The following is a 17,027-nucleotide window of genomic DNA, read 5'->3' as shown; positions in this document are numbered from 1 at the left end:
TTTTTTTTGGTACTGGGGATTGCGCCCAGGTGCATTTTGCATCAGTTACACCCCTAGCGCTCTCGCTCTCTCTCTCTCTCTCTCTCTCTCTCTCTCTCTCTCTCTCTCTCTCTTTTTTTTTCCCAATACTGGGGATGGAACCCAGGGGCATTCTATCTCCGAGCTATATCCCCAGCCCTATTTTTCTTTTTTATGGTACTGGGGTGGAACCCAGAGGCTTTTCTGCCTCCGGGCTACACTACCAGACCTATTTTATACTTTGTTTGGAAACAGGGTCTCACTAAGTTGCTGAGAGCCTCACTAAGTAGCTGAGACTGGCTTCGAACCCATGTGATCCTCCTGTCTCAGCCTCCCAGGTGCTGGGATTACAAACATGCGCCACCACACCTGGCTCCCAGCTCTTTCTTAAATGTGGGTCTCACTAGGTTGCTCAGAATATGGCTATCGCTGAGGCTGTCTTTGAACCTGAGATTATCCTGTCTCAGCCTCACAAGTACTGGGAGTACAGGCATTTGCCACAATTCCCACTTTTTGATTCATTTTTTACTTATAATATTTGCATCTTGTTATGGATTTATTGGTAAAATTGTAAGATGAGGAGCATTTGTACATGTATTTATTTGTGAATGTGTGTGTGTGTGTGTGTGTGTGTGTGTGTGTGTGTGTGTGTAGACAGATAGAAAGGCTGAAGCCCAGAGACAGTTTAGGTCTTATGCCTGCATTGCTGGATCTTTCACGATCCCTGACTTCAGAATTGTTCCCAGGCATGTATCATAACTATTTTTTTTTAGCCCCTCCTGGTGGTGAGCTGACCCACTGGACACATCCCTGCCAGAGAACCACAGGTGGGTAAAGTTCTCGCCTTAGTCTTTGGCGCCACCTGCTGGCCACTAACCATCATAACTCTGACTTGCCTTAAGGTGGATCCTCAGAAGCAATTAACTGGTTCACTTTCTCTTTCTTTCTTTCTTTCTCTCTCTCTCTCTTTCTTTCTTTCTTTCTTTCTTTCTTTCTTTCTTTCTTTCTTTCTTTCTTTCTTTCTTTCTTTCCCTTCTTTTATTTATTTATTTATTTATTTATTTATTTATTTATTTTTTTGGTGGTACTGGGGGTGGAACCCAGAGGCTTTCTACCTCTGGGCTATACTCCCAGACCTTTTTTTTTAATATTTTATTTGGGAACAGAGTCTAAGTTGCTGCAAGCCTCACTAAGTAGCTGAGGCTGGCTTCGAACCCATGTGATCCTCCTGTCTCAGCCTCCCAAGTGCGGCGATTACAAGCGTGCGCCACCACGCCCCGCTCTTTTCTTTCTTTCTTTCTTTCTTTCTTTCTTTCTTTCTTTCTTTCTTTCTTTCTTTCTTTCTTTCTTCCTTTCTTCTTTCTTTCTTTCTTTCTTTCTTTCTTTCTTTCTTCTTTCTTTCTTTCTTTCTTCCTTTATTCTCTCTCTTTTTTTGGTGGTACTGGGGGTGGAACCCCAGGGGCTTTCTACCTTCGGGCTATACTCCCAGACCTATTTTATATTATATTTGGAAACAGGGTCTCACTAAGTAGCTGAGGCTTAAGTAGCTTCGAACCTGTGCGATCATCCTGTCTCAGCCTCCCAAGTGCGGGGATTACAAGCGTGTGCCACCACACCCGGCGTTCTTTCTGTCTTCTCACTTCACAGAGAGAGAGAGAGCTCATAAGGCAACACTGAGCTGCACAAAGTTACATCACAGCTTATTCCTTTCTTCATTCTATTTTGCAGCACTGGAGATGGAACCCAGGGCTCATGCGTGCTAGCAACTGAACCCCACTACCAGCCCTCTTTTTAATTTTTTTGTATTGAGGATTGAAGCCAGGGGCACTTCACCATTGAACTACATCTCCACTTTATTTATTTGTTTGTTTATTTATTTCTGGTACTGGAGTTGGAACGCAGAGGCATTTTACCTGCAACCTATACCCCCAGCTCTATTTTTTTATTCTTTATTTTGAAACAGAGACTCACTGAATTGTAAAGGGCCTCACTAAGTAGCTGAAGCTGGTTGTAATCTCAGCCTCCCAAATGCTGAGATTACAAGCGTGCACCACCACGCCCAGTTTATTTTATTTATTATTTATTTATTTATTTTTGCGGGTCTGGGGATGGAACCCAGTGGCATTCAGCCTCCGAGCTACACCCCCTGCCTATTTTTTTATTCTTTATTTTGAAACAGGGTCTCACTAAGTTGCAGAGGACCTTAGTAAGTATTTTTTATTTTAAGAGACAGAGTTTTACTAAGCTTCCCAGGCTGGCCTCGAGCTTGAGGTCCTCCTGCCTCTGCCTCCTGAGTACCTGGGATTACGAGCATGGACCACCTTCTTTCTTTTTTCTTTTTTTTTCCTCTTTGCTCTTTTTGTGCTTGGAGTTGAGCCTAGGGAGCTATACCTCTAGTCCTACGTATATACGTACGTATGTATGTATGTATGTATGTATGTATGTATGTATGTATTGTGGCACTGGAGATTGAACCCAGGGGCATTCTGCCTCTTAATTATACCTCTATCCCTATTTTGTGTGTGTCAGTCATGCTGAAGATTGAATCCAGGGGCATTCTAACTCTGAGCTACACCCCTAGCCCTATTTATTTATTTATTTATTTATTTAGCGTTACTGTGGATTGAACCCAGAGGCATTCTATCTTCGAGGTACTCCCCTAGTCCTCATTTATTCTTAATTTTGAAACAGGGTCTTACTAAGGTGTGGAGAGCCCCATGAGTTGTTGAAGCTGGCTGTGAACCCGCAATTCTCCTGTCTCAGCCTCCCAAGTACTGGGATTACAAGCTTGCGCCATCACTCCTGGCTTACTTACTTATTTATTTGCCATACTGGGGATGGAACCCAGGGGCATTTACCTTTGATATACACCCCTAGCCCTATTTTTAATTTTTAATTTTGAAACGGGGTCTCACTGAGTTGCAAAAGAGCTCACTAAGTAGCTGAGGCTGTCTGCAAACTGTGATTTACCTGTCTCAGCTTCCCAAGTACTGGGATTACAAGCATGCACCGCCATGCCTGGCTCTATTTTTTCTATTTTGGTAGTACTAGGGATGGAACTCAGGGGCCTTCTACCTCTGGGCTACACTCCCAGACCTATTTTATATTTTTTTTATTTGGAAAAATGGTCTCTTAAGCCAGCAGAGGCTGGTTTCAAACCAGCGCGATCCTCCTGTCTCAGCCTCCCAAGTGCGAGGATTACAAGTGTGTGCCACCACTCCTGGCCCTGGCTCTATTTTTAAAAATTGAAACAGAGTCTCACCAAGTAGCTAAGGTTGGTTTTGAACCTGCAAGCCTCTTTCTTGTCTCATCCTCCTAAAGTACTGGATGTACCACCACACCCAGCCCTATATTTTAAAATTATTTTCTATTATTTTTTTAAATTTTGAAACAGGGTATCGCTAAGTTGCTAAGGGCCTCACTAAGTTGCTGAGTTGGCTTCAAACCTGTGGTCCTCCTGTTATTGTCTTCTAAGCACTGAGATTACAGGTGTGTGCCACCATGCCTGGCTCCTTTTTATTTTTACTTTTTATTTTTGTGGTACTGGGGATTGAACCCAGGAGCATTCTACCTCTGAGCTACACTCCCAGCCCTATTTTCTTAATTCTTTATTTTGAAACAGGGTCTCTCTAAGTTGTGGAGGTCCTCACTAAGTAGCTGAGGCTGGCTGTGAACCCGCAATTCTCCTGTCTCAGCCTCCCAAGTACTGAAATTACAAGTGTGTACCACCACTCCTGGATCTCCTTTTATTATTATTATTATTATTATTATTATTATTATTATTATTGTACTGGGGATGGGCATTCTACCTGTGAGCTACACTCCCAGCCCTATTTTTTATTTTTTTGGTGGTACTGGGGTTCCTGGAAACCCTTCTACCTCCGGGCTACACTCCCAGACCTAATTTATATTTTGTTTGGAAATATAAATATTTGTTTGTTTATATAAAATATAAAGGGTCTCTTAAGCCAGCGAGGCTGGCTTCAAACCTGCGCAATCCTCCTGTCTCCACCTCCCAAGCGCTGGGATTACAAGCGTGCGCCACCACGCCTGGCGCCTATTTTTTATTCTTTATTTTGAAACAGGGTCTCATTAATTTGCGGAGGGCTTCATAAACAGCTGAGGTTGGCCACGGAGTACTGGGATTACACGCATGCTCCGCCATGGCTGGCTTCTTCCAACATGTGAACCACCCTGGCCTGAGTGCCAGGCACCTTAGTGCTGGCAACACAGCAAGCAACAAGGCAGGTAAGTGGGGGAGAAGGAAGATAAGTGAGCAAACGTGAGGAAATATCAGAAGGTGATTAAAGTTATGAAGCTGGGACCGGGAGTGGTTAGAGAGGACCTCTTGGGGGAGGTGACATTGAAGATGCCGGATAGGTAGAAGGAGCTGGAGCCGGCGTGGTGGTGCACTCTTGTAATCCCAGCATTTGGGAAGCTGAGGCCGGAGGATTGCAGTTCACAGCCAGCCCCAGCTGCTTAGTGAGTAGTGAGGCCCTCCGCAACTTCGTGAGACCCTGTTTCAAAATGAAGAATAAAAAACAGGGCAGGGGGTGAATCTCGGAGGTCGAAAGCCCCTGGATCCCATCCCCAGACCCGCAAAAAAAAAAAAAAAAAAAAAAAAAAAAGAAGGCGCGATTGTGCAGTGACCCTGTGGAGCAGTGTTCTGGTGGGGCTTGCTCAAGTCTCTGAAGAGCTTCTGTGTTTGGGGAATAAGGAAAGCAGTGTGACAGGGACAGATTAAATCGGGGGAAGAAGTTAGATGAAGTGGTAAGAGGTGTGGGCAGGCTGGTTAGTCTGCTGCTAAAGTCTGCAGCGAGGGGAGGCTTGCATTGTACCCCACGGCTGAAGGAAAGCCGCCCCACAAATATATTCATGGGGAAATAAATTCAACTGATATCTATTTCACAGAGATCTGCCAGACAGCAGTGTTTGTGCGCTGAGGGGGATGGGAAGCACTGACGTCCCATGCGCAATGTGGCCGGTTCTAGGCTGGTTCAGATTGTGTGAGTGGCTGGGCACACTGGCACTCACCTGAGACAGGAGGAACCCCGGTTTGACGCCACCCTTAGCAATTTAAGGAGACACTCAGTAACTTAACGAGAGCCCGTTTCAAAATTAAAACAAACAAACAAAAACACAGGGCTAGGGATGTATCTCAGAGGCAGATTTACCCTGGGTTCAATCCCAGCACCCTCCTCAAATGTGCGTGTGTTTTGTGTTTGGTACTGGGAATTGAATCAAGGGGCATTATACCACTGAGTTACACCCCAGCCCTTTTTATTTTAAAATGGGGTCTCGCTGATTTGCTCAGGCTGTCCTCAAACTTGCAATCTTCCTGTCTCAGCCTCCCAAGTACTGAGATTACAGGTGTGTGCCGCCACGCCCAGCTTCCCAGCGATGATGCACAACAAAAGAACATTATGACATATAATATATGTGCTGGAACATTATGTATGTGTTATAATGTTATTGTATTGTGCTTTACAGTCTTGTATCATAATGTAAATCACATTGAAGATGACAGGCACGCACATGGCACTTGGTGGGCTCCCCCACTTCTTCCCTCCCCAATACAGACTGCTGAGACTGATGCTGGTCTTTTCTTTTTCTCTCTTTCTTTCTTTCTCTTCCTTTTCTTGCAACACCAGGGACGGAATCCTCCGGTCTCAGCCTCCTGGATGCTGGGATTACAAGCGTGCGCCACCACGCCCAGCTAGTCTTTTTTATTTTTGGAACAGGTTTTCATTGAGTTGCGAAAGGTCTCACTAAGTAGCTGAGGCTGTCTGCGAACCGAGATCCTCTGGTCTCTGCCTCCCAAATGCTGGGATTATAAGCGTGCGCCAGGCCCGGCTCTTCCTCTTTATTTTGAAACTGGGTCTCACTGAGTTGCAAAAAACAGCCTAAGTACCTGAGGCTGTCTGTGAATCATGATCCTCCAGTCTCAGCCTCTCAAATGCTAGGATTACAAGTGTGTGCCACACATCTGGCTTCTCTCTCTCTCTCTCTGTCTCTCTCTCTCTGTCTGTCTCTCTGTCTCTCTCTCTCTCTGTCTCTCTCTCTGTCTCTCTCTGTCTCTCTCTCTCTCTCTCTCTCCTTTCTTTTCTTCTTTTTGCGGTACTGGGGATGAAACCCAGGCATTCTACTTCTGAGCTACATTCTCAGTCCTATTTTTTATTCTTTCTTTCTTTCTTTCTTTCTTTCTTTCTTTCTTTCTTTCTTTCCTTCTTTTTTCTAGAGTCCCTCTGGTATTCCTAATACTCCCTATTTGGGGTATATTAGAGAAAACATCATAATGCTGTTTTTATTACTATGGTTTTGTAGTATTGTTTAAAGTCAGTTATTGTGATTCTTCCTGCATGATTTTTGCTGCTGAGAACTACTTTGGCTATTCTGGGTTTTTTATTGTTCCAAATAAATTTAAGGACTGATTTTTCTATATCTGTGAGGAATGACCTTGGTAATTTAATGGGTATTGTGTTCAATGTGTAAATCACTTTTGGAAGTAGAGCCATTTTGATGATATTTAATCTGCCTATCCATTAACATGGAAGAACTTTTCATCTTCTAAGGTTTTTTTTTTACTTTTTTAAAAAAAATGTTTTAAAAATTTTTAAAACATTTAAAAAATGTTTTAAAACATCTTTAAAAAAAGATGTTTTAAAATTTTTTTTGTAGAATTTTTTTTTTTTTTTTTTTTTTTTGCGGGTTTGGGGATGAAACCCAGAGGCATTTGACCTTCGAGCTACACCCCCTGCCCTATTTATTTATTTATTTTTTGGTGGGACTGGGGATGTAACCCAGTGGCCTCCTACCTCCGGGATATACTCCCAGACCTATTTTATATTTTATTTGGAAACAGGGTCTCTTTAAGCCAGCTGAGGCTGGCTTCGAACCTGCGTGATCCTCCTGTCTCAGCCTCCCAAGTGCAGGGATTACAAGCGTGCACCACCACGCCCGGCTCTTTATTCTTTATTTTGAAACAGGGTTTCACTGAGTTGAGGAAGGCCTCACTAAGTAGCTGAGGCTGTCTGTGAACTGCGATTCTCTGGTCTCAGCCTCCCGAGAGTGCTGGGATGACAAGTGTGCGCCACCACGCCCACCTTTGTGGGATACTCTGAGTGAAAGTGTTTTCTGGATTTCTTTTTCAATGTATTTGTGGTTGGTATACAGAAAAGCTTCCAATTTTTTTTTTTTTTTTTTTTGGTACTGGGGTTCCTGGAAGCCCTTCTACCTCTGGGCTACACTCCCAGACCTATGTTTACATTTTTATTTGGAAACAGGGTCTCCTAAGCCAGCGCGCGCGGCTAGCTTCGAACCTGTGCGATCCTCCTGTCTCTGCCTCCCAAGTGTGGGGATTACAAGCGTGCGCCACCACGCCCGGCCAATTTTTTAATATTGATTTTTGTATCCAGACACCATGCTGAATTTGTTGATCAGTGCTATACGTCTTTTGGTTGAGTTTGTTGGATATTCTAAGTATGATATCCTGTCATCTGCAATTAGTGAAAGTTTTAGTTTTTCTTTTTCTATTTGTCTTCCTTTAATTTCTTTTTCTTGCTTTATTGTTCTGGCTAGAGTCTCAAGTACTATATTGAAAAGAAGTGGTGATAATGGACATTCTTATTTTGTTTCTGTTTTTAGGGGAAATTCTCAGTTTTTTCTTATTTAATATGATGTGGTTGTGGGCCTATTGTAGATTGCCTTTATGATGTTGAGGTATTTTTCTTCTAATCTGATTCTCTGAAGTTCTTTTAGCATAAATGTATGTTGAATTTTGTCAGATGCCTTTTCAGCATCTATTGAAGTGATTATGATTTTTGTCTTTGGTTCTGTTTATGTGATGATTTATATGAATTTATTTTTATATGTTGAACCAGCCTTGCATGCCAGGGATGAACCCTACTTGGTTATGGTGTATGATTTTTTTGGGGGGGAGGTTTCGGTCTTTTGCAATTCTTTATTTTTATTGTTGCATTATATTCATACATCATATCAGGGTAAAAAACTTGCGTGGACATACATGTACACATCACCCATTTAGCCCCTACCCAATTCCCACCCCATTCCCTCCCCATCCCTCCTTCCCTTGCTTGGCTTAGTGGTTGACTTTGATATGTTTAAGTACATTGTGTGCTTTAGAGAATCTCCTTCTTCCCCCCTCCCATCCCCTCATTTAGGTTGTCTTGTTTGCTGCTCTATAGGATTTCTCTTTTCATCTAGAGTATTCTTTATTATTTAATTTTTTTTTTCAATACTGGGGATGGAACCCAGGGGCATTCTACCTCTGAATGACACCCTCAGCCCTATTTTTTATTCTTTATTTTGAAACAGTGTCTCACTGAGTTGCAAAGGACCTCACTAAAGTAGTTAAGGCTGTCCACAAACCACCATCCTCCTGTCTCAGCTTCACAAATGCTGGGATTACAAATGCTGTGCCACCAAGCCTGGGTCTGTCTTATTTTTAATTTATTATTATTATTTGCATTAGGGATTAAACCCAGAGGCATTCTACCTCTGAGCTACACCCCCCCCAGCCCTATTTTTTATTCTTTATTCGGAAACAGGGTCTCACTGAGTTGCAAAGGGCCTCACTAAGTAGTAGCTGAGGCTGATCTTCCTATCTCAGCCTCCCAAATGCTGGGATTACAAGCATGTACCACCACACCTGGCTAAAATAATAATATTATTAATATTATAATATTAATAATATTAATAATTATTATTATCATTATTATACTGGGTATTAACCCCAGGGGCATTCTGCCTCTGAGCCACACCCCCAGCACTATTTTATTTTGCAACAGGGTCTCACTGAGTTGTTGAGGCTGGGAAAATTGAGATCCTCCTGTCTCAGCCTCCCAAGTACTGGGATAACAAGTTTGTGCCCCTACTCCAGGGTATTTTATATTTGGAAACAGGGTTTTACTAAGCTGCTGAGGTTGCCTGGAACCTACAATCCTCCTTGTATATTTTTAAAAATTTGAGACAAGTTCTTATAAAATTGCTTAGGCTGGCCTTAAACTTACAATACTTCTGCCTCAGCCTCCAAGTAGCTGGTATTACAGGTGTGTGCCACTATACCTGGCTTTATTTTTTTCATTTAAATGTAAGTATAGCTGGGAATGGTGGCACACGCTTGTAATCCCAGCACTTGGGAGGCTGAGACAGGAGGATCGCGCAGGTTCAAAGCCAGCCTCAGCTACTTAGTAAGGCTCTCAGCAACTTAGTGAGACCCTGTTTTAAAATAAAATAAAAAATAGGTCTGAGAGTGTAGCCAGGAGGTAGAAGATTCCTGGGTTCCATCCCTAGTACCACACACACAAAAAATAAGTATAATTATCATATCTAATTCATGGGTCTCCAGTACCTGGTAATTGCTGTAAGGGTTTGTTGCTATTTTATTATTATTATTATTATTTATTATTATTATTATTATTATTATTATTATTATTATTATTTAGCAAGAGAAAAGAAACGGAAAGGAAAAAAGTTACCCAGTCTTATAAGCCTGAGGAAGTACTGCGCGCCCTTTGGGTATGTCCTTTCACGCTTGTTATGTGCACGCACTGTAGAAATGTGGCACTGGGCGTGGTGGCGCACGCCTGTGCTCTCAGCACTTGGGAGGCTGAGACAGGAGGATCGCGCAGGTTCCAAGCCAGCCTCAGGTACTGAGTGAGGCTCTCAGCAACTTAGTGAGACCCTGTTTCCAAATAAAATATAAAATAGGTCTGGGAGTATAGCCCACAGGTAGAAAGCCCTTGAGTTCCACCCCCAGTACCACCAAGAATAAAAATAATAAGGGTTGGGAGTGAAGCTCAGAGTTAGAACACCCCTGAGTTCAATCCTCAAAACACGTGTGTGTATATACACACACACAAAAAGAAAAAAAAAAAAAACAAACAGAAATGTAGCTGGTTCCATATCGGAATACAATATGGTCACAATCCTTACTTTCTCAATTAATGTCTCACACTTGCATGTGCCTTAATAGCAAGAAATCCAGGAGCTTGAGAACACTTTGAATTATCCAGAAACTTTCCTGGTTTAACACCATGATTGGAAAAGTTCATGACTGCTGTTGCTTCTTGTGACCACATAGTGTCGCTATAGAAGCCCGGTTCTAACAAATCCACAGGGCTTTGCTGGTGAATCTTATTTATTTATTTATTTATTTATTTATTTATTTATTTATTTATTTATTTTTGTGGTACTGGAGATAGAACTCAGGGGTGTCCAACTTCCGAGCTACATCCTCCAGCCCTATTTTATTCTTTTTATTTTAATTTAATTTTATTTTTTGCAGCACTGGGGATGGAACCCAGGGGCATTCTACCTCCAAGCTATACCCCCAGCCCTATTTTTTATTCTTTATTTTGAGACTGGGTCTCACTGAGTTGCAAAGGGCCTCAGTAAGTAGCTGAGGCTGGCTGAGAACCCCGATCCTCTTGTTTCAGCCTCCCAAATGCTGGGATTACAAGTGTGCGCCACCACGCCCGGCTTACTCTTTTTATTTTAAAATAGGGTCTCACTAAGTTGTGGAAGGCCTCGCTATGTAGCTGAGGCTGGCCACAAACCTGTGATTCTCCTGTCTCAGCTTCCCAAGGGATTACAAACTTGGACCAGCACACCCAGCTGAGCCCAGAGGAATTCTATCTCCAGGCTACATTCTCAGCTAAATTTCTGAGGCTGGCCTTGAACTTGCAACCCTCCTGTCTCAACTTCTCAATTACTGGGATTATAGGTGTGTGCTATCATGCTGGGCTTGTTATATCTTTTTTTTTTGGGGGGGTCTGGGGATGGAACCCAGGGGCATTAGACCTCCGAGCTACACCCCTTGCCCTATTTTTTATTTTGAAACAGGGTCTCACTAAGTTGCAGAGGGCCTAAGTAACTGAGGCTGCTTGCAAACCCCCCCCCCCCCCCCGCCAGCCTCCCGAATAATGGGATTACAAGCGTGCGCCACCACGCCCGGCTCTGTTATCTGTTATATCCTTTTTGATTCCTTTCATATAAATATGAAATATTTCAGTCTTTCTTAGTCTTTCATGACTCTGTGTGTGTGTGTGTGTGTGTGTGTGTGTGTGTGTGTGTGTGTGTGTGCCTGCCTGCTGGTGATAGAACCAAAGGCCTGTTCAAGCATGCGCTCTACCACTGAGCTACACCCCCACCCTACTTTGACAGTTTTGAGTAATACAGTTCCTTAAAAAGGTGTTCCTCAGTTTGGGTTTGTCTGATGTTTCCTTATGATTAGATTCGGGGTATGCATTTCCGGGTAGAACCCTGCATCCTGACCTGTGCAGAGCTTCACATCTGGGCACACAATGCATTTGCCCCACAGGTGGCTGTTTAATCCTTGATCAGGATGTCTGCTCCTTCTAATGTGCACTCTTTTTTTTTTTTTTTTTTTTTTAATGTGTGGTGTAGAGATTGAACCCAGGGACATTCTACCTCCGAGCTACACTCCTAGCCTGATTTTATTTTTTTGAATCAGGGTCTCACTAGGTTGCTGAGGCTGGCCTCAAACTTGCAGTCCTCCTGTATCAGCTTTCCAACTACTGGGGTTATAGATGTGTGCCACCACATTCAGCTTGTAATTACTTTTTTCCATCTTACTACTAGTAAGCAACCTATGAAGAGACACTTGAACCCCATGCCGTTATCCTGCTCCTCACCAAAAATATCCCCCTAGAGTTACCAGCCATTGATAGTTTTATACAAAGCCGTCTTTATTCTTTATGTATGTCGTCAGCCCCTCCGGTGTCTGTTTCTCCAGGCAGGCATTAGATACGGAGGAAGCACAACCTTTCCTTGCTAACTAGTCTGCAGCTGCTCTCCTGACCTGACTCGGTTCAAGGCCCAGCCTCACGCTGGCCTCTTGTAGCCAGGCCACCCTGCCGGGCTTCAGGGGGACTTATATCATTTCCTGTCCCAGGAGTTTCCCTTCCTCACGGCAGCCACAGGCAAGATTAAGGGGCCACAAAATTATTCAGTCATCAGGCTAGGGATGCCAGGAGCCCTCTCTTCCTGGTAGCAGGCCTCGGAGCTGAGGATGGTGAGATCTCATCTGCGAGGCTGCGGCGGGCTTAGCAGAAACCTGTGCTGAGATGCCTAGCGGTTAGGGTGGCTGCTTTGGGGTTTGGAGCCTGGAGGCCCACAGGAAGTGGCTTGTGCTGAGCTCATGCTTCTTGGCCCTGCACTGTCCCGGGACAGGTCCTGCAGTCTAGCACTGCTGGGGATGCCAGCAGAGTGCCCCGAGTCAGGGCCAGTTGGGCCTCAGGACACATCTCCAGGGCCACGCAGGCACTATGGGACCTGGATCTCTGGTCAGTGCACCTCTCCCGCCACGCCCACCCCCTGGAGCCTGCCCCGCTGGAGAGCTTACATGGCTGCCGCCGTTCTCTGCTACGTCAACCTCCTGAACTACATGAACTGGTTCATCATCGCAGGTGAGGAGGGGAGGCATCCTGGCACAGCACCTGCTGGGAAGGGCTCACTAAGGTGCTGAGGGTCTTGTGTCTCTGAATTGCTGAGGCTGGCGTCCAGCCTGTGATCCCTCTGCCTTAGCCTCCCAAGTACTGGGATTACAAGTGTGCGCCACCACGCCTGGCTGCTTTTCTCTTTGTCGTTCATTTGTTCATTCACTCATTTGAGTCAACCTTTCTGTTCTTTTTTTTTTTTTTTTTCGGTACTGGAGATGGAACCCAGGTGAATTCTACCTCCGAGCTACACCCCCAGCCCTATATTTCTTAGTCTTTTTATTATTGAAACAGGGGCTCACTGAGTTGTGAAGGGCCTCGCTAAGTAGCTGAGGCTGTCCCCAACTGCGATCCTCCTCTGGTCTCCACCTCCTGAATGCTGGGATTACAAGTGTGCACCACGCCCGGCTTAACCTTTACGTTCTTTATCACCCATTGGTTCAAAATTGAATACTAACCCGAATGGAGATCAGACCTGTAGTTCCTGAGTGCAGGAATGACCCTCTCTGGGGGCACAGGAGCAGCTGGCTAGTGGTGATCCTGCAAGGTAGAGAGACAGGGCCAGACGAGGGAGGCATGGACCAGGCTAGGGAGTCCAGAAGGGGCTCCTGCAGCAGCCAGGCTCCCTGGGGGCTGGGGAGTCGATGTGTCAGTCACAGGCTTTGCACACCAGGGAGTAGGCATGGAGAGGATGGGGTTCTGGGGCTCACACATCACCAGACCTGGCCTCTGTCTTTGAGTTTTTCAGGGGGACACAGAAGATGCATGCAAGTCACTGTAACATAGGACAGAGCGTGCTGCGGGGCAGCCCTGGGTAGTGTGACTGAGGGGCTCTGCGGGACTCACAGATGCGGGCGTGTTTGGTTTGGGTCTTGAAGGCAGAGAAGATTGGAAAGACAGGGATTGGGTGGGAGGAGGACATTCAGAAGCATCAGCATGAGTCAAAGCTCAGTGTCTAATCAGGACAGCAAGAAGCAGCGAAAGCAGGAAATATTCAGGAGGCTGAGACAGGAGGACTGCGCAGGTTCAAAGCCAGCCTCAGCTACTTAGGCCCTTTGCAACTCAGTGAGACCCTGTTTCAAAATAAAGAATAAAGAATAGGGCTGGCAGTGTCACTCAGAGGTAGAATGCCCTGGGTTCCATCCCTTGTACCAAAAAAAAAAAAAGAAAAAAAAAGCAGGAAATATTTTAAAAGAGGATTTGTGGCAAGAGCTTTTTGAGTGCTGGCTTGGGAGCTTGGACTTTCTCCCTGGGCAACAGGGAGCCATAGGATGATATTTATTTATTTATTTATTTATTTATTTATTTATTTTTACAGCACTGAGGATGGAACCCAGGGGCATTCTACCTCTGAGCTACACCCTCAGCCCTATTTTTTATTCTTTATTTTGAAACAGGGTCTATCTCACTGAGTTGCAGAGGGCCTCACTAAGTAGCTGAGGCTGTCCTCGAACCAAGATCCTCCTGTCTCAACCTCCCGAATACTGAGATTACAAGTGTGTGCCACCACACCCAGCAGGACAATTCTTCAAGTAGGAGAGTACCTTTGGATCTGAGGCCCTAACGGAGGCAGAGTGAGCTGGGAAGGCCAGCTCGCAGGCCACTGCAGGGGTCGGCGGGAGCTCGGGGGCCTGGGTGTGAGGTGGGCTGGGGGTGTGAAGAGTAGGACAGGGCCAAGAGCTGCAGGGATCTGGGTGCCGCAGTGAGCAGCTCCTGAGCCTGGAGCCTGGGCGGCCTGCTCACCTCCACTGCCCTGGGCCCTGCCCAAGTTATCAGGTCCTGAGTTCTTCCTGTTGAAGTCTCTTCCCCTTTGGGAAGTCCTCTGGCTGTGGTCATTGTGGGGTTGAAGGCTTAGAGGAGTGAAACCACTCCGAGCCCCTGAGGACTGCTGAGGACATGTGGTTCATGCAGCCGCCGACCTTCTCTAGGTCTGGATGAGCTCAGAAGGGAACAAAACAAGAAACCTCTTTCCTGAAAATGGAAGATGAGTGCAGTTATAGACATTTTTTTCCCCTGGTACTGGGGATTGAACCCCAGGGGCTTTCTACCTCTGAGGAATATCCCCAGCCCCCTTTTTTTGTGGTACTGGGGATGGAATGCCCCCAGGGGCATTCTACCTTTGAACTTCACCCCCAGCCCTATATTTTATTCTTTTTTTTTTTTGGTGATACTGGGGTTCCTGGAAACCCTTCTACCTCTGGGCTACACTCCCAGGCCTATTTCTTTTTTAAATTTTTTTAAATTTATTTTTATTGGTGCATTGTAATCATACATCACATTGGAATATAAGACTTGAGAGGATATACAAGCACACATCATCCAATTAGCCCTCATCCAGTCCCCATCCCATTCCCTCCCCCTCCCTCCATCCCATGCTTGTTTGGTGATTAACTTTGATACATTTGTTTATGTACCTCCTGCTTTTTAAAGAGGCTCCATCCTCCCCTATTCCATACCCTCTGATTGGTCACCTTAATTGCTTCACTATAGGGCCCTTTCTATAGCTCGACCACTTCCTGTTGCCTGTTTCCTCCTAGTTATTGCTGATTAGGGGAAACATCTGGTTTTAATTTTCTACGATATTTCTCTGTGCATGCCGCGTTGCAAATACCGATCCCACTCTTGACGGCCCCAGTTGTGGCCTGGCTACCCAGTGGACTGATCCAGACCTCGCTGGCTCAAGCAGCGGCCTTGCCTCACGGAAGGCCCTGGTTCTGGCCTCGCTGGCCCCGACACTGGCCTAACCCCTCAACTGGCTCCGATCCCGGCCTCGGAGGCCCCAGCACCGGCTTTCCTCACGGCAGGCTCCGATGTTAACTGATGGCCCCGGCATCGGCCTAACCCCTTGGCAGGATCTGATCCAGGCCTCGGAGGCTCCAGCATCGGCCTTGCCTCACAACAGGCTCTGATCCCGGCCTCGCTGCCCAGGCCTATTTCTATACTTTTTAAATTTGGAAACAGGGTTTCTTAAGCCAGTGCGGCTGGCTTCGAACCTGCATGATCCTCCTATCTCTGCCTCTCAAGTGCAGGGATTACAAGCGTGCACCACCACGCCGGCTTATTCTTTATTTTGAAACAGGGTCTCACTGAGTTGCAAAGAGCCTCCTCACTAAGTAGCTGATGCTGTCCTTGAACTGAGATCCTCCTGTCTCAGCCTCCCAAATGCTGGGATTACAAATGCACATGCCCAACTTCATCCCTGGCTATTTTAATTTTAATTAATTGATTTATTAATTAATTTTTTGTGGGTCTGAGATGGAACCCAGGGGCATTCGACCTCTGAGCCATACCCCTTGTCCTAATTTTTATTCCTTTTTTTTTGTGTGTGTGTGTGGTACTAGGGATAGAACCCAGGGGCATTCTACCTCTGAACTATACCCCCAGCCCTATTTTTTATTCTTTCTTTCTTTTTTTTTTTTGGGTGGTACTGGGGTTCCTGGAAGCCCTTCTACCTCCGGGCTACACTCCCAGACCTATTTTTACATTTTTATTTGGAAACAGGGTCTCCTAAGCCAGCGCGCGCGGCTGGCTTCGAACCTGCGCGATCCTCCTGTCTCTGCCTCCCCAGCGCGGGGATTACAAGCGTGCGCCACCATGCCCGGCTATTTTTTATTCTTTATTTTGAAACAGGGTTTCACTGAGTTGTGAAGGGCCTCACTAAATAGCTGAGGCTGTCCGCGAACTGTGATCCTCCTGCCTCAGCCTCCCAAATGCTGGGATTACAAGCATGTGACACCACGCCCGGCTTGCCATTTTTATTATTTTTAATAAATTTTTATTGGTGCATTGTAGTCATACATCTCAATGAGAAAAAAAACCTGTGGAGAAATACATGCAACATCACCCCATCAGCCCCTACCCAATCTCTAACCCCTTCTCTCCCCCTCCTTCCTATCCAAGCTTGGCTTCCTGATTGACTTTGATATGTTTAAGTACATCATGAGCTTTAAAGAGTTTCCCTTATCCTCCCTCTTATCCCCTCAGATATGTCACCTTCATTGTTCCTCTATAGGGTCCCTTCTTCATCTAGAGTTCCTCCTGTTACACATTTCTCCCTAATATTTTGCACATTAAGAAAAGCATCTGATTTCTTATTTTTTTGTGACATTTCACTGTAAATGCCATAATTTTGTTCTCCCTTATGGCTGAACAAAATTCCATTGTGTTTGTATCAAGTACTTTTGAAATCCACTCATTTGTTGAAGGATATCTTGGCTGATTCCACAGTTTGGCAATGTTGAACTGTGTAGCTGTGAACATGGTTGTTCATGCATTAGTTTGGTATTTTGGTTTTCATTCTTTTTGGTAGATACCCAGAGGTGGTATTGTTGGATCATATGGTAAATTCGTTTTCCTTCTGAGGATCTTCCATACTGTTCTCCAAAGTGGTTGCACCAACTTGCAATCCCCCAACAATGTATTAGAGTTTCTATTTCTCCACACTTACTCCCACTTACTGAAAACCTGAAAGCCAGAAGGTGAGTAACTTTGGCAGGATGATCCATTCACAACCAATTTTTTTTTTAAATA

The 17,027-nt window shown here is 45.1% G+C and overlaps 1 protein-coding gene across 1 annotated transcript in view; it reads left to right on the top strand.

Annotated features, from left to right (window-relative positions):
* Window positions 1–12,256: 12,256 nt before the first annotated feature.
* Window positions 12,257–17,027, top strand: part of SPNS3 (SPNS lysolipid transporter 3, sphingosine-1-phosphate (putative)) — a gene marked incomplete at both ends in the record, with an annotated part of 69,163 nt that continues 64,392 nt past the window's right edge. Inside the window, one exon of the mRNA XM_080713974.1 lies at window positions 12,257–12,467. Within this exon, the coding sequence (XP_080570100.1) occupies window positions 12,257–12,467 (211 nt within the window). The remainder of the gene's footprint in view (window positions 12,468–17,027) is intronic.

The sequence above is a fragment of the Muscardinus avellanarius genome (assembly GCF_963383645.1).
Source record: "Muscardinus avellanarius genome assembly, chromosome: 16".
NCBI classification, from domain to species: domain Eukaryota; kingdom Metazoa; phylum Chordata; class Mammalia; order Rodentia; family Gliridae; genus Muscardinus; species Muscardinus avellanarius.
This window is presented reverse-complemented; position numbering and strand designations above follow the sequence as displayed.